This window comes from Dinoponera quadriceps, unplaced genomic scaffold, assembly GCF_001313825.1.
Source record: "Dinoponera quadriceps isolate SergipeBrazil2010 unplaced genomic scaffold, ASM131382v1 scaffold1308, whole genome shotgun sequence".
NCBI lineage: Eukaryota > Metazoa > Arthropoda > Insecta > Hymenoptera > Formicidae > Dinoponera > Dinoponera quadriceps.
Genome location: NW_014555613.1, coordinates 2,511,749 through 2,529,695, shown reverse-complemented (window position 1 = coordinate 2,529,695; position 17,947 = coordinate 2,511,749). Strand labels below are relative to the sequence as shown.

The 17,947-nt window shown below is 45.9% G+C and overlaps 1 protein-coding gene across 33 annotated transcripts in view; it reads left to right on the top strand.

Annotated features, from left to right (window-relative positions):
• Positions 1-17,947, top strand: part of LOC106744841 (microtubule-actin cross-linking factor 1) — a 114,285-nt gene that overhangs the window by 47,113 nt on the left and 49,225 nt on the right. For 29 of the 33 annotated variants that reach the window (XM_014619910.1, XM_014619907.1, XM_014619905.1 and 26 more), the window contains 8 exons: positions 6,046-6,325; positions 7,646-8,096; positions 8,980-9,237; positions 9,585-10,158; positions 11,219-11,689; positions 12,049-13,254; positions 13,595-13,678; positions 14,981-15,202. In XM_014619910.1, the coding sequence (XP_014475396.1) occupies positions 6,046-6,325; positions 7,646-8,096; positions 8,980-9,237; positions 9,585-10,158; positions 11,219-11,689; positions 12,049-13,254; positions 13,595-13,678; positions 14,981-15,202 (3,546 nt within the window). Of the gene's footprint in view, positions 1-1,176; positions 1,481-2,099; positions 2,371-3,814; positions 4,036-6,045; positions 6,326-7,645; positions 8,097-8,979; positions 9,238-9,584; positions 10,159-11,218; positions 11,690-12,048; positions 13,255-13,594; positions 13,679-14,980; positions 15,203-17,947 lie in introns of those variants that run through there. The other 4 variants (XM_014619920.1, XM_014619913.1, XM_014619914.1 and 1 more) reach the window with 3 other exon arrangements.

Here is a 17,947-nt window from a genome sequence, read left to right as displayed (position 1 = left end):
TTCCTAAAATAATGTTTCAAGTAATTTATTACTTGTGATAACCATTGTAATGTTTGGATAAAAATATAAAAGAAATATGTTATTTGACATAAAGAAATATTTATTGTTTGAGAAACCAAACAATCCTGTTGGTTGAGTCAAATTTTTGTTCGTTCATTCCGAAAGACAAATTTGTCTCAATTAAAGAAATTTTATTAAATGCAAAGAAATCTTTTTCTCTGTGTACCATAACAGTGAAATTCTGAAGCATCGAATGACACACACTTCACCTCGAAAGAGATTCTCTTAACATATTGGTGATGAGAAACGGGAAATCTCGTTTTCACATAAATACGCGTTGGCGACGGGAAACGAGATTTCTCGTTTTTCACACACATGTGCAAAATTTTAGCAAAATTTGAGCAAGATTTCCGCGAAATTTTCCACGTCGCCAATGGTTCATATTCTGAACTCAATTTTATCGATAAAAAAAGCAGCCTAGGAATCACGTGATTGGCTGCATAGAGAAAAAATTCATTTTAAATCGAGATAGATACTCTCATATATAAGCAAGAATATTATAATATTCTTAAAAGATTTTTACTCTTGAATCGAGTTCAAGTAATATTTACATTGATACAAATTCAATCAAATCACGACTAAAAATCCTTTAAGGAGCTTACAATATTCTCGCTTATAAATAAAAACATCTATTCTTGATTTAAGACTAATTTTTTTGTGTGAGAAGCCACATTTAAGGCACTTTTATCGGCAGAAGTGAGTTCGGAACGTGTACCAATGTGTTTACCTCGGAAGCCTCTGGATTACTCGCGAACTTGCAGAAAAGCGAAATCGTTAGGCAAATTTGAGAATCTATTAATTCGCGTCGAATCTATTAAACGCTGACGATCATTCCGCAATTTCTCTCGCGCGATCCGAATTCCAAATAAACACCATCGATCACAAAAGAAGGAGAGAGGAGAGTCGAGCACGTCGCTTGTTATCGCATATGCGCCGCCGTGTACGGCGGCGCGGTGCGCCGCGCTCGGCGCACGCCGTGACGAGGTGAGCTGAAGCGCGAGGTAACGCCAGGTGGGTGGCGATGCTGGTAGGGGGGGGGGAGCAAAAGTGCGAGAGGGGGCAGGGATGGAGGGAAACGTCTCTCACCTGTGCGCATTTCGTTGGCCTACTCTCGCCACGACTGCCGGATGCTACGCGGCGATCGTCCGGCGCGTCGCGGCACGTAGTCGCTCCGCTCGTCGTCGAGTTAGATCATCATCCTCGGCTGCTTGTGCGTCTCGTCTTCGTCCTCGTCGTCGTCAGTGCTCGTGATCTTGTCGTGCGTGTGCAGCGGGCGTCAGTTCGCGACGAGAGATCACCGGAAGAGATCGTCGATCGCTTCGAGCGACAGCGTCGCGCGTGCGATATGGTGTGACCGTCGCGTCAAGTGCGTGCAGATAATCCACGAGTCTGTGCTGTTGGGGGAGAGATAGAGAGAGAGGTGTCATAATATTTGCACGTCGATGCACCTGTCGAAGCGCTCACACCGTCGTCTCTCGTCGCGCGCTGTCTCTAACCGGCGCGGTTCCGCTTCGCGGCGACCGGTGCCTGAATGGTTAACGTGCCGGCGCGAACGAGCAACAGTTAACAGCGATGTTTCCCTTTGTCGGCTCGCTATGAACTTTATTCTCATGACTGACTTCGAATTAAATCATTACCGTCCGTGTATCGGCCGAGATTGAACGTTGCACTGTCGATCTCACGTTGTTGCTGAAGACCCAGGCGATTGCAGCTCGGGCTCGCCGCTACCTTCCAGACAGACATCGCCATTGATATTTCCTCGATTCCTTCTCATCGTCGCGAATCTGCCGTCGGATTTCCACGAGAAATTCTTTGACGTCAATCGGGTTTTAACAGATTGAGTGCAGTTCTCGTGCTGCGCAGAAAATACGTCCGTAGACGGGCCGGCGTTCTCGTTTAATTAATTGCGCGCCGCGCACGCGGGTTAAGTCGTAGTGTTTTCGACGAGAATAAACAACCCGCGATTTGGTGTACGCACGCACGCACGCACGCACGGCGATGACGATGACGGTGTGTTTGTCATATATGTAAATGAACAGTTACAGCTCGCGGACGAGTCGCGGCTTGAACGTTTCGCTCGGGTAAAGCCCGCTGGCGCGGGCGGGATAAAAGGTGACACGCACGTGTGCCGCGCGCGAACCGCCGACAAAATGTCGATCTACCGATTCAGCAAGGGAGGCAGGCTGTTCGTGCAGGGCACGCGGGAAGACGACGATCGCGATGGCGTTTCGCCCAGCCCGACCGGCCCACGTTCCGCCGACGATTTGCGAGCGGTGTACACGAAACGCCGCTTGTCGACCGAGGTCTTAGGTAGAGACACGTATAGTTTTCTGAAGGCTCGGAAAAGAGAGCCGAGGTTTTCCCATTCTTCCATGGATTTCTCTTCGGTTTCCACTCTAAGAAAATTCATTCAGAAAATTCACGCGTCTGCGGTTAAGACCTGCCACATTTACTTTTTGTCGTAAGGAAAAGATATATAGGGAAAAAAGTCTCTTCGGATTTAGCATGTGTTTATTTGACTTTCAACATCAAATATCATTCTGCTCGAATGAAAATGCTGTTGTTACATTAGGGTAAGCTATGTTGTTTGATGGAAAAAAGTGGGTGTTATTTAAAAGAAATAATAATTGGTTTCCAAATGAAAATAATCTGTTTCACTATATATTAAATATTGTTCCATTGAAGGCAAAGAAGCTCTTTAATATTTTTCTAACATAATGTATGTTACTTCTTTCAAGTAATTTATTGCTTGTGACAATCATTGTAACATTTAGACAAAAATATAAAAAAAAATCTGTTATTTGACGTAAAGATATTTATTGTTTAAGAGACCAAATAATCCTGTTCATTGAATCAAACATTCGTTCGTTTGCTTTACTCCAAAGGGCAAGTTTATTTAAAATAAAGAAATTTTACGAAATCCAAGGAAATCTTCTTTTCTACGTATAAGAAACCGGAAAAATTCTGCGGAAAAAAAATGGGAAAAAAACTCAATTTTTCCGAGCCTTCGAAGCTATAGAGACGATCGAATCGAGGAGAGAAAGAGCCGGGGAGGATTCACTTGGACGATCGTGCCCGAGAGCGGTGCACGAGTCGCGACTTGGCAGGAGAGAGCGGTCCGGTTTCTGGTTCATGAAATGGAAGTCGGTTCACCGAGAGTTCGCGACGTTATGTCGCGAATAATCGGGGTCGATTAATTGAGAAGCGAGCTTTCATCGGTGGAGAGAATTTACCGTGGCGACGGGGGAACCGATGAGTCGTGTGCCTTTTTTTTTTTTTTTTTTTCATTTATTGTCGGTGCAGTTATCGCAATAATGCCGGTAATCGTCGGCATCGATACACGCGGCGTGTAAACCATCTCTCGGCGGTTTCTCCGTTGCCGGTTGTCCTTTCTCAGCGCGCTATAATAAGCCGTTGCATCATCGCGTCTGCTTCTCTCCGTCTCTCGTTCGTCTGCTAACGAAATCGAACCGAGGTTTTGCGAAATTAAATGTTAATGTCATTCGGGCGTTCGGTAGTTGGGCGCGCGGACGAGCACGGGACGTGCTCGCCCGCGGGTACGCTCAGCGCGTGAACCGGGAATTACGGGGAGTAGAAGTTCGCGTGTGTCGATACTACTCACGACTCGCGGAGGCTCGCGTATCGTCTTCAGGTGAATCCCTTTCGAGTCTCGATCTCGCGCGAAACCGTTGCTCCGATCAACGGGACACGTTTCGCTCCGATCTCTGCATCGTCTGGCTGGCACACACGGTAGGTTCGTCGATCGAGTCGACGAAAACCTCGAGACGCGGTGAGAACGGCACCAAGCGCATCGTCACTCGCATCGTCCGCAAGACGACCACCTTGACGCGCGGCGAGGAGCGCAGCGTCCCCGAGGATCTAACGAGACGCGCTCACTCGAAGTACCTGCAGGACGCCGGTTCGTCGACGACGGCCATAGCTCGGCATGTCCCGGCGAAGCCGAAAACCGTACGGGTAAGCTCGAGCGCGCGAGAGCTCGGGGAAAATCCCCCTGTCTGTTATTCACAGAGCATCGATGAAAAATGCAGGAATGCGGTGGGAGTGTGTGCTCACGCTCGAAAGTAAACCAAGTGCGACGAGGACTCCGCGGTACGTGCGGTTAGCACCAGCGGAGGAATTCGCGCGTTGAAGCTCACCGTAAAATCGCGCTAAACCTAAACGCCGCGCTCTCCCAAAAGGAACACTCTCTCCTCGTAACGGATGCGTCGTCTTAATTAGGATCGGAACGCTTACCCGCGGCGATACACTCTCTTTGGTATAGTCCCGTAGCTCTGTTACCGTTCGCTGTCTCTGTTCACCGTTACGTTACTTCGACCCTGCGATTAATCCGGTAAGGAGGTGTTTTCTGCACCGGCCGCGAGGCCGTTTCGTCGCGTTAACTAGCGGGACACGAAGAACGAAAGTCGACGAAAAAAGTGGTCTCTACTTATTCGTCGATCCGCTTTCGATCTCACTCGACAAAGACCCGACCGGACTCGGGTGAGGGGACTTCGAGAGAAGCTCGAAGATGGATTCTCAACTACATCTTAGGAATATGCCCGTTTTCAATCCACGTTTTCGTATCGATTTTCTGAATCGTACGTGGCATAAATACTAGCAGTAGTTAACTACTGAAATTTTACTTTCAAAGTCGATTTCCTCGAGAACAAAGTTTCATACGGAACATTTTTATTCTACATTTTCGATTTATTCCTCAAGAGGAATCATTCCCTTCCCGGGGTTATTCCCACCACGATTACTAACTCACTCTGTATATATTGCAATTCCGCGCACAATACGTTTGAACCATTTTTATTTACTAACCTACTAATCTTTATTAATCATAACTGTATAAAATTCAAAATCAAATTTTGCTTTAAGACACCAATATTTTTCAGACTTTCAATTATACGACTGTGCTTGACTCGAGTTACATTGCGCTATGGGGTAATAGTAGTAAGATCCTTAACCTTCTTATATACAACTTGAATATGCGGTATTGCTGCTCGATGAATTAAATCACGCGAAGATCGAACTCCTCACACGGGACTCTCCGCAACCTGTTGCTGCGACTCGCGTGGGACGAGGGAAAACAGATGGCGTGGTCAAGATAATCCGCCGAAATGGCGTGGTTCCTGTATACGTGAACGTATGCGAGAAAACGCGATGACATTCGCGGCACTAACGCTTGACGCTCAGCGCTTTTATCAATGTCAATAGCGACTCGGTCTTTGAAATGGACGCGATCTCAATTCATGCGTCAGTGCCAATGTCAACCACATTGCCAATGGTATTTGTCTCTATTATCTTTATTATCTCACTACTTGAGTCGAGTTTGGTAAGGGAGCCAGGCGATGAAGCGTCTTCATCGTTAAATATCTACGAGCGGTCGAACGGAAAGGTCTTCGAGAAGTTTTCGCCGACTAAGATCGCAGAAACTTGCTAGAAAAAATTTAATCATAAATAACACAGCTCGAATCAAGCACCGTAATTTACGACCGCGACGAATGTTCCCTCGGCGCCGGCTGGTTAGCGAAATGTCAATGGTTCTTGAAAGGTTGCAGCATTCAGTTTCTATTAACTTCAAGCCAGAAATTAGAACCGCAGAAGGCAGCGTGTAAGTTTTATATAACGCTCGTGCGCGTAGTTTTACGCTTGACGATTTTAAATCAAAAGACCGGTATAACTTTGTTTCGAACGCAGCGGGAAACGCTCGTCGAATATCACCAATCAAGGATCTTATAGTCCGCTGTTCTTCGAGACACTTCCATTTCCATTACGAAGTTATCGCAGGGTGTTTTATAGCGGTTTTAATATTATATTGTTCCGCCACTCGTAGCAAAAAAAATGAGATCCGGAACGTTGCGGAATAGCGTAATCGAAGGGCGAACCGAAATCTTCATTTTCGTTTTATCGTACATTTTCAAGACTCTTTTCTACTTCCTTCATTCTGTAGCTCGACAAGGGACGTTCTCCTGTTCACAGATATCCGATATAGTGGTGGGCCAAGAACCGAATGTGACGGCACGCGAGGCTCTGTTGAGATGGGCCAGACGCTCGACCGCTCGATACCCCGGCGTGCGAGTGACCGATTTCACCGGTTCCTGGAGAGACGGTCTGGCTTTCAGCGCTCTTCTACATAGGAATCGACCGGATCTGGTCGACTGGAGAACAGCGCGTGCAAGCCAGCCGCGAGAACGGCTCGATCGGGTCTTCTACGTCGCCGAGCGCGAGTACGGCGTTACGAGGCTTCTCGATCCAGAAGGTAATGACCGATTATTGATCGAATGTACCGTCCGCACCGGCAGCACCGGTTGCAACCAATTCGTTTGAATCCACTGACGGCCGACGTTCTATTCTTAGGAAACAAATATTCCGCAAATATTTTCTTATTGTTTACTTATTTATTATTAACGGAGGATCGACCCATTTGATACGTCGGTATAAAATGAAAGTAAGAGAGCAAGATTAGCACATAAAAGTAAGTAAAACAAAGCAATGTTAAAGGGTAATAAATAAAAGAAAAATAAAACACAATTACACTGAAACGAGCAACAACCACAAATTGTTAGTGAAAAGTAGATATAAAATAAAATAATTGCGGTATACAATGTACACTATAATAATAACAAATAATAACAAAATAAAGTCGTAAGGTATAAATTACATAACTGCAAGGTATGGCAAGCAAAGTTACATATTCTAGTAATCGGGTCCCCGTACGAGAGATTCAAGCGATAAAGGACGGGGCGAAACAAAGGAACATTGTGAATGGGCCTCGGACGGGCATTAAAATTAATCAGTACCAAGAGTGCGGGGCAGTTAAGATTACCAGCAATGATATTATATAGGATGTTCCAAAAATCAACGTATGTGCTTAGCATGACAGATGTTTTTTTCGACATTTTAAGACGAAAGTACGAAAGCGTCGAGACATCGATAATTTTCGAGATACAAGCGATCAATGAATCTGCTTGCAAATTAAATTTCAAACGACCGAACGGGTCACACATTCATGAATATTAAATAAACCCAAGTCAGACACGTATACTCAATCCAAAGGAACCCTTTCCTCTACGTAGTCGTGTTATTTTACACTATTCCTTGCGCGTCTCGGCACAAGTTGCTATCATCGTAAATACAGTCCTACTTGCCGTTCGGCTGATTCTCCTCGGCTTACGTGTGTGTGTATAGTTCCCGCGGGCTACTAACGCGGATACGTGGTGGCGGTGCACGTTCTTTCTGGTCACGGTGTCTGACCAGAATCACTTCCGGTCTCGGTTCGTACACCGTAACGTCGCGCCATCGGCATTCGTCGTAATTATGCTTTCTGTACGTGGGTCTTGCAGGTTTCTGACATTGGTCAGGTTGCAAGTAGGAACACTATGTGTTAGTAGATAACAGAAGAGAGAGAATTATTGAAAAAGGTTGCTCATGATAAATTCCAACCGGATTTTCTCGAGAAACCAACATCTTTCAAGTCCCCTTTGGCGCCTTCGATTTTCTTTTAATATCATTAAATTTACTGTTAACCAATGGCCGATTTCAAATCGATATTTCATTCTACACGCTGCACTCTGCGCAGATGTTGACACTCCTGAGCCGGATGAGAAGTCCTTGATAACGTACATCTCTTCGCTCTACGACGTATTCCCGGAGCCACCGGCCATTCACCCTCTGTACGATGCCGAGGCGCAGAGACGATCCGCGGAGTATCGCGAACTGGCCAGCTCGCTTCACATGTGGATCCGCGAAAAGATGGCATTAATGCAAGAACGATCCTTCCCGCCTACCCTGATCGAGATGAAGAAACTGGCGGCGGACAGTACGAAATTCAAGAATGAGGAAGTACCGCCGCGGTACAGGGACAAGCAGAGGCTGACGTACATCTTCCGAGACCTGCAGAAGTATTTCGAAGCGGTGGGTGAAGTGGACATGGAACCGGAATTGCACATTGATGTCATAGACAAGAATTGGAATCGCCTGATTATGTTACATCAAGAACGCGAGCAGGCCATCATAGACGAAATCAAACGGTAGGCCCAATTGTAACGTCAATTGAACACAATCTTTCTGTCAATCTATGTGACATTTTCTGAATTGAATATACCTGCGCTGCCATCAAGTCACCTTTCGTCACTATTTCTTCTCTATCTGTATATATCCTCTTTGTATTTAAAATTCTAATCTAAATGGTTTCGTTAATTGCTGTGATATATTGGAACATTTTAGGTTTAACATTCCGTCAAAAATATTTCTACGTTCCAATTTTTTGCGTTGAAGGTCATAGAACATCATTGTATTTTAGCTAATGAATTTTTTTTTAATATTAAATTTTTTTGTTAGCATGTCTTTATCTTTCAAGAACTCACTTCTGCAAATTCTTTCACTGAAATATAATTGAGTAATCTTTTTTCTCAAATAAACATTTTAATTATTTAATTAGTTATTTTTATTATTCGGACTAAATTATCACCATGTATTTCTTTCCTGTTTATATATTTACTAGTCTTTTTAATTGTTGATCTATCCTTGCTCATTCATCCTTCAATTCTATTCGTATATGCGTACTCTATATAATAATTTAATTTTATTATTATGATTCATTTTTTAATTACTATCATTATTTGCCACTGCCGTTTCTTAATGATCTGCCGCTACATTGTTATATATCATTCTTTTTTTATCGCTCTTTCTTTTTCTGAACGAATTTTTCTTTCACCTAATAACTAAATTCCCGTTGATAAATGATGATTACGATAATTAATATGTCTGTGGGAGGATACAATTTTAAATTAAATGCCACTTAAGAATCCGCGCTTCGGCTCCTATGTGTTTCATGCTTAATATTTTGAAATACATGTGTTGGAAAACACGAGTGAGACGTGTGTATGCATGTGTGTTTATGCGTGTCGGCAGACTCGAACGCTTGCAACGACTTGCCGAGAAAGTACATCGCGAGATGAAGACGACCGACAACCGACTGGAGGAACTCGAGAGACGTGTGGAGGACGAGGCCCGCAGACTCGATCGCCTTCACCCCCTGGAGGCGAAGCATGCGGTGGACCTGCTGGAACAGGACATACGCAACACGGAAACTCAAATACAGAATATATTCACTGATGTGCACACTCTTACGGAGGGTAGATACAGTCAGGCCGCCGAGCTCCATAAGAGGTACAGTATTTTTCGGTTATTTAATACTACGGCTCTTCAGCGAAAGGCGCGGCCAATAAAAATTCCTCGGTTCTATTTCGTGGCCGTTCGAATGAACGAACCTGTTAACATACGTAACTTGCGTGCATTTCTGCTCTCGACTGCGTAATTACATTATTTCTATTCGTACGATTCTTGCTAATGAGGAGCTGACTATTAAAGCGCGCGCGCGCGCGTACTCTTCATCGCCGACAACTTTCGAAAGTCTAGTCCTGTAACGTGTTCAACAACTTTCCAAATGTCTCGAGGCGCATTCATGTATCCATTTAACTATCTAAAACTAACCATCTATTCGTATCTGTTGTTAGAGTGCAGAAACTGCATCAAAGGTGGGTGGTGCTACGGTCCCTCCTGCACAGGCGTCTGGTACAACCACTGTCCGCGGTATCCTTCCCCGTGGAAGAGCGCGTTGTCACGAAACACCGCACCACCGTTCACGAAACCCGACTGGTCGACACGAATCCTCACTTCCGCTCGTTGCACGACTGCATAGACTGGTGTAAGAGCAAGCTGAAGCATCTGCAAGAAGCGGATTACGGATCGGATTTGCCCAGCGTGCAGAATGAATTGGACGTGCATCACAGAGAGCACAAGAATATCGATCAGTTTCAGGCTAAGGTCGACAAGTGCGTACAGGCGAAGAACAATTTCCACGGCGAGGAGCTCACGCTGTACACCCAGCATCTCAGCACTTTGCAGAAGCTCTACGCCGAGCTGCTCGCCATCTCGAATAAGAGACTCTCCGATCTGGACACCCTGCACGACTTCATACAGTCGGCGACCGGCGAGTTGGTTTGGTTGAACGCCAAGGAGGAGACCGAAGTCACGCGCGATTGGAGTGACAAGAACCTTAATGTACAGAGCATCGAACAATATTACGAGGTTAGTTATTATTAGAATTTTGTCGAGGTACTCGAGGAGGAGCGAATTTCCAGTTTGTCCGGCTTTTACATAAGACGATGGTTATGAAATAATGTAAGTAAGTAACTGGGTTCTGTTCTATTCTATATTTTCACGTTATAATATGCACGGAAGGAATCTCAGTTCTTGTACAATCGAATGGGGATTAGATAAAAACTCGGTGACAAGAAATGATTTCTCGGTTACCGTGAGTGAGCACATGCGAACACGTGCGAATATTCAGCTATTAAAACTCGGCTGAGACAGCTGAAAGTATTTTTATTGAGTAGAAATTTCCTACAGGAGTTTTTCTGTCCCTACAACTGAGTTTTCATTTGATCCCCAGACAATGGAAAATCCAGTTGCACCAAGGATTTTTTTTTTTTTTTTCGTATAATATACTCAGCGCTACCATCCAGTTATTTAAGTCAGTTTTTGTCACTTTTTCTTAACAAGTCGTTAAAAAATTCACTATCATCCAAAGTGGATCACTTTTTCTAGGCTGCCGTTAAATTTGTAAAATATTGGCGCCCTATATTTTTGCTGTCTCTCTTAATAAAATTGTTCCGAAAGCGCATCATTCACGTCTTTAGTTTTTTCTTACTATGAACTTGCAAACCGTACTATGAAAAGAACTCATTATATGTTAAGTTATCCAAAGATAAACTTAGGAAGGTGAGAATATTATTTTTTTTGTTTAAATGCCTTAGTTATTCTCAGAATTTGACAAAAAATCTTTTTTTTGTCACCTTTTCTACTAAGAGGCAGTTACTATTTCCTTTTTTTCGTTCCTATGGCTGAATGACAGCGCTGAACATACTAAAGCATTCCTTCCTCCGATCAAATTGGATTAATAAATTAGAACTTTTCTCCTTTCGAAAGCAAACGTACGGATCTGGCATAGAGGTAAAATAGTTGGAGAAAATATGCTAGTAGTAGTAGTAGTAGTAGCTTTTAGCTTAGACTCTTAGACTAATCACGCATGTATGCATTATCCGTAGACATGATTTCCAATGAAAATTCGCAAATGATTTCTTTGCAGTCTTTGATGAGCGATCTGGAGAAGCGTGAGATACAATTCTCGGCAGTGCAAGATCGCGGCGAGGCGCTGGTCCTCCAGCATCATCCTGCGGCCAAAACCATCGAAGCTTACATGTCGGCGATGCAGAGTCAGTGGGCTTGGCTGCTCCAGCTCACCCTCTGTCTCGAGGTGCATCTGAAACACGCCTCGCAAAATCAGCAATTCTTCAAAGATATTCAACAAGCCGAACAGTGGATCTCGAAACGAGACGAGACGCTGAACACCGTTTACTCGCAGTCCGACTTCTCGTTGGACGAAGGAGAGCGCCTCTTGAAGGGCATGCAAGAGTTGCGCGAAGAGCTTAACAATTATGGCGATCACGTACAGAGACTCGTGGAGAGAGCGAAGGATGTCATTCCCATGAAGCAACGTAAACAACCAGTTATGCGACCGTTACAAGTGACCTGCATCTGCAGCTACAAGCAAGTCAATGTGAGTTTGTCTATTTCTAAAATGGCTGAATTAGGAGAAGTATAGACAGGGCGTCTCTACTGCCTGGAGAAACTTGAAAAACTTAGATTTCTTAGATTAGAAAAAAAAAACAGTTCAGGATCTTTCGACTTAATTTTTCATTAATTTCAATTTTAATTAATAAGGAATAACGATGTATAAACCGTAGGTACGAACTTATTAACATTTTCATTGATGAAATTATTAACTAAATTGAATGTACTAAATTGAACGTATAAATTTATAAACGTATGAATATAAATTTATAAATATCACGAATTTATTCTCTTATCATTGTGACTGTCACAACATATTATTTTCGATTTACGTTCTCTCTGTAGATGTCCATCGAGAAGGGGGAACAGTGCACGGTGTACGACAATTCCGGCCGAGTCAAGTGGCGCGTGAAGAACACACAGGGTGTGGAAACCCCCGTACCAGGTGTGTGTTTCGCCCTGCAGCCTCCCGACAAAGAAGCGCTCGACGCCGCTGAAAGGTTGCGACGGCAATACGACAGAAGCGTGGCCCTCTGGCAACGGAAGCAGCTGCGACTCCGACAGAACATGATATTCGCGACTATCAAGGTGGTGAAAGGTTGGGACTTGCCGCAGTTCCTGGCGATGGGACAAGATCAGCGAACGGCCATTAGAAAGGCGTTGAACGAAGACGCGGATAAGTTGCTGTCTGAGGGAGACCCGGCGGATCCGCAGCTGCGACGGCTGAAGCGCGAAATGGCGGACGTGAACCGGCTGTTCGACGACTTCGAGAAGCGCGCCAGGGCGGAGGAGGAGTCGAAGAACGCCGGGCGTATCTTCAACGAGCAGGCGTCCACGCTGCAGCAGGCCCTCGACGAGGCCGAGAGGGTCCTGAACGCGCGCATAGCCGCGCCCTTGCCGCGCGACCTCGACAGTCTGGAGCACCTGGTGCTGCAGCACAAGGACTACGAGCAGAGCCTGCAGGGCCTGGCGCCGGAGATGGAGCAGATGCAGCAGACGTTCCGCGGCATCACTCTGAAGACGCCGGCGATGAGGAACAAGCTCGACAACATAACGTCCAAGTGGAACCACCTGTGGAACTTGAGCAGCCTGTACATCGAGCGGCTCAAGTGCGTCGAGATCGTGTTGTCCGGCCTCGAGGAGAACACCGCGGCCATCTCCGAGTTCGAGATCAAGCTGGCCTCCTTCGGCGAGCTGCCGTCGGACGTGAAGGGCCTGCAGATCGTGTTGGAGGACCTGATGGTTCTGCAGAACGCCATTGCGCAGCAGCAGGTATCGGTGGACCAGCTCAACGACGACGCGCACAACGCTAGGCGCCTGGTCGAGAAGTCACGACCGAATCACCGCGGCCCGCACGGCGACATGGACCGTTTGGACGCCGAGGTCAACAAACTGAACGCCCGATGGACGAACGTTTGCGGACAGCTCGTGGACAGACTGCGCAGCGCCGAGACGGCCTACGGATTGGCGCAGCAATACAGCACTTCGTATCAAAACGAGGTAGACTTCGTCGATGAGTCCTACAGCAAACTGGATCTGGAGAATACCAAGGTAACGGTGGGCAACGACGCTTTGCTCGTTTGCATTCAGGGTCGGCCGTTTACGCGTAAAATACGATAGTCTACGCTTAGACATATGCTGATAATATATCTCTCATCGAAGCCGTCGTATTTTCAATTTAATCATTTATCCCTTTCCTTCGCGTTGTGCTGTGTAATTTACAATATTTTACGCGGTTCGCATTATCTGCATAAGTAAAGGTCCGTGTATACATAGGCAATACGTAAGATTATCCATGTATAAGCGTGACTTGAAAATCTACGCCACAGCCCTGAAACACGTCTCTCATCGACCGAGATACTTCGGATTTCACGATCTTTGGTGGTTGCAGAACCTGCTGAGTAAGGTGCTGGACCGTGCGCCGGCGATCGAGGCGGTGAACATCACGGGCGGCAGGCTGATCCGCGAGGGGAAGGTAAGAGCGAGCGGATCGTTGTAGTCGATTTCGGTGCCAGTGAGCCTTCTAGGTAGCCTTATAGCTTACGGTGTGAATGCTTGCATGAATGGAAATTCTGCGTGTGTCTTACATACAACATACATATATACAGGTCGTTGTATTACTTGCGTCGTACGCGCGCCGCGTGCGCGCGGCTGTGCGATTTTTCCCCTCCCCCCGTTTAGTGTTCTCGTTTAGCGGAGCGTCGTCGAGAGAGCTTTTCTTCCTAGCCGGCGGGGAGGTGAGATCGAGCAAGGTGCGCAGGCGGAACATGGACGGTTCCTTCGGCCGGCCGAGCCCGCTGATTTTCCAACGTCTCTTCTCGGCGCGCACGGTGTGTCACGTGCGATTCTACCTGCGGCGTGTCTTCTATTTGCGTCCACTGCGGGCCCTGTGCCACCGTGGAACGGCGGCGCGTTTTAACTGCCATTCATTAAATATGCACACTTATGTAACACACGAGACACCAGACACTCCGATTCTAGGTGCGCGCGCGCGGCCAACTGTAATATCGCTGGACTTTCCCACCTCTTAATCACGGCAACCTCGTTAACTCTCATATTACATCAGAAAAGCACGGTTGAATGAGCTGCACGACCTTTAATCTAGCGGCCGATCTAGAGCCCCTCACTTTCCCCCCCCCCCCCNNNNCCCCTTTTTGTTTTCCTCTCTTTACGAATATATTAGCCGCGCATAAGCTGCTTTAGGCGCTTCTAGCGACACGATTGATAATACTTCTCCGACTTCTGGATTCACACGAGATAACCCAGTGAGGTATACAGCATGCGAAGCCGAAGGCGGAGGTGAAGCCTGACCGATTAATACGCAGGGAAGATTAACGCACGGCCGGAGATCTCATGTAACGGGTACAACTCTCGCATTAGGCAGCTCTCCCTCGTCCCCTGCTATCTCTCTCTCTCTCTCTCGATGGTAATTACTATGCCGCAACTACTGCAGCGCGATTGAATTGATCGCCGCTTACGTGCCCTTTGCGCGCGCGCCACCCCGGCGAGCCAAAATTATTCAAATCGGGTCACGCGTTGCGTGTTTACGTGTACGCACGCCTCGCGTAACCGGCGGCCACCTATTAACGCACCTCCATGTATTTACCGGAAGTACCACATTGGGTTGTCGAAGTTGCGAATCGCAGGCCGCGCGGTCGGCTCCGATCGCAACGGCCGCGTCTCTCGCTGTCGCTTTCGGAGGCTAATGGTAATTGGCACACGCACACACACAGCGATCTAATTGCACTAACCATAACGGACTAACCGGAACCCTTAGATCTATGGACAAAGGCTCAGAGCGTTCAAAGAACAATTGGAAGATATCTGCCCGTCGTTGGACGCGTCGGTGAAGAGGCCGCGAAGAGATTCCGTTATTACGGTCGATAATGTTGCGCGCGATCTAGATACGCTGAACCGGAGGTACACGACCTTAGTGGGCCTGCTCGAGGAACGGGTCAGGCAGCTGGCGTTGCTCCATCCTGAAGACACTTCTCTGCAGGTGAGTGCGATGCACACTTGCTTCTCACAATACGCTCCGAACCAGCTTTAATATGTTGTACAGTTTCTTCTTAGGAGGGACTGTGACTCCTCGTGATGTCGTTAGGAACTTGGGGGAAAGATGGATCCGTGCGTGCATCCCACGGAGTTGTTTGTTACACGGAAAAACAAACGAAAACACCCGGTTCTTGTAACTGAATAGAGAGATCAGACGAAGAATCGGTGACGAGAAACGGTGTTTCTGTTACAGCGACTGAGAACACTCGTGCGAATGTTCGGCTGCGTTAAAACTCGGTTGAGACGACCGAGAGCGATTCAACGAGTAGACACGTTCCAGGAATTTCCCGTTTCTACAACCGAGTTTCCATCCGATCCCCGGGTGATTCAATGACTATCGGTCTGTTCTTTTTAGCTGAACTGGCTGCACCAGTTCGAGAAATTTATGGACACTGATACATCAGAGTCTTTTACGTACGCTTTGTACGTTTCAATGTGTATGTACGGCAACGCTAACCCAGTTTAGTAACAACCGTAATTAGCGAGCTCTTACATTTGATTGGTACATTCTTTTAAATCTAAAAATATGTTCTAATTAAATGCAAGAGCCCACTAACTATGGTTGTTACCAAACTGGATTAACGTTTCCGCGCAAATGTAGTCAATTACATCAGCGGAATTGTTTTTTCCCATATAAAGATGTACGCGTTACGTCATGTATGCCTTATCATTCTCAGCATCGAGAATTACGCGATTTTCAACCTTATACATATATGCGTAAAGTCGAAACGCAGTATGCACAATTGGCGTCTGTTTTACCATTTCCTAGACAGGAAATTACATGATTTTTAGTCTCATACATAACTCATAAGGTTGAAAGTCACACAAATAACTCTAATTATAATGATAGGGCTATCATGATTTTAATTAGAACGGTTTTGATTTTGTGTGTATGTATTTAAGACTGAGCATTGTGTAATTTTCAATCTAGGATATGGAACCGCATACATGATGCCGACTGTGCATCGGGGAAAAACCTCAGTTCCTGCAAATGAATAGATAGATTATAAATAGCAAATAAATAAATAGGGATTAGACGGAACCTCGGTGACAAGAAATGAAAATTCGTTGACGAGAAACGATATCTCTGTCATCACGATTGAAAATATTTTTTTTCCGAACATTCAGCTGCATTGAAACTCGTTTGAGACAGCCGAGAACGATTAACCGAGTAGAAACCTCCCGCAGGAATGTTTTTGTTTCTACAAGACAGAGTCTTTATCTGGTCTCCAGTCGCCGGAAAATTCAGTTACGAATATTATCAACGGAATGGTTTTTTCCGTGTAGCAAAGATGCACACGGTATATGGAATTACCACGTTAATATTTTCGCCGCTACCATCGTGTATTTGAGAACTCGCGAACTGAAAGAGTTATAAGTCAGGATGGGCTGGCGGGTATTTCAGATTAGGTCTAACCTTTTCCGCGCCGTGGCGCGTGTCGGTCCGTGACCGGAATTAATCCCGAGAACCGAATTTCGACAAGGCCTGCAATTTGCATTGCTGATGGATAAACGTCGGAGCGATGATGATTCGCTCACTCGGCCCTCGATCGTAACACTTCGTCGCGCGATAACGAGTTAGAACTATTTCTAATCACGCGAGGATATTGCCGTGGCGAAGGTAATTTATTACGTCAAGCAAGGCTACGATACCGGATACCGATCTCGCATTGAATCACCTCGATTGCCGAATAGCGACGAAAAGAGACACGACGTTCAAATCGAGCAACACGCTCATTTATTCGCTGGTTATTCGATTAAGTATTCAGTCGTGGGCGGAGTGACTGTCCCATTTCTTTATAATAGTAGACATTTGAAATTTCGAACTTGGAATATCGTTTCTGAATATTCCCGCATCATGACTGCTGGATTGTATTGCTGAAAATGGCCCGAAGAATAGAGCTTGGGAATATTTATTTAATTTCGACATTATTAGACTCGCTACTTCTATTTATTATAATTTATTATAATTGCTGATTGTTCCGTGATCCGGCCAAGTACGTTCTAAAGCAGCAGTCGTGATGCACGAATATTCAAAAAAGATACCCCAAAAATGATGCGCCCAATTCGAAATTCCCGATATCGTTATACCCGGAGAGCAATCTTTTTGTCATACGATCGTATGATCGTTACGTTATACAAAATGCAGATATTTACGAATTTACGTTCGAACGGAATTATTTCGTCAGTGTCGGTGGAAAGAGACGTCCCGGGATTCGAGACGGACTGAAACTTGTCGACTTCGACGCAGTAGTGCGCGGCCGCGAATGACATAAGCTGAAATTAATGAGTCGAGTAGAGAGAGAGAGGAATGAATATGAACGGGCGGCTCTCATGAAAACCCGTGTGCCCACATCTTTCCACCAGGTATAATTATATTCCGAATGACGACGACATCAGAAATAGCAGCTATTTTTCTCCGTACTATTGCGCACCAGATCTCAAAGGGGGGAAGAAATCGTACCGAACGCGGCCGGAAGGAGGTGTGTTTTTTCCTTCTTTTTCTTTTAATTGCGACCGGTTCTCGCCCGTGCCTTGATGTCGAGTCGTGCTCTCTCTATCACGCTGGTCACGCCGGCTAAATACCTCAAGGCTACTTTGTCGTGAACGCGAAACGCCGACCTATGACACGCGACCGACTTTCACTCGATTAGCGGCCGGCTTTTCGTCTTTCCCGCTCTCGTGTCGG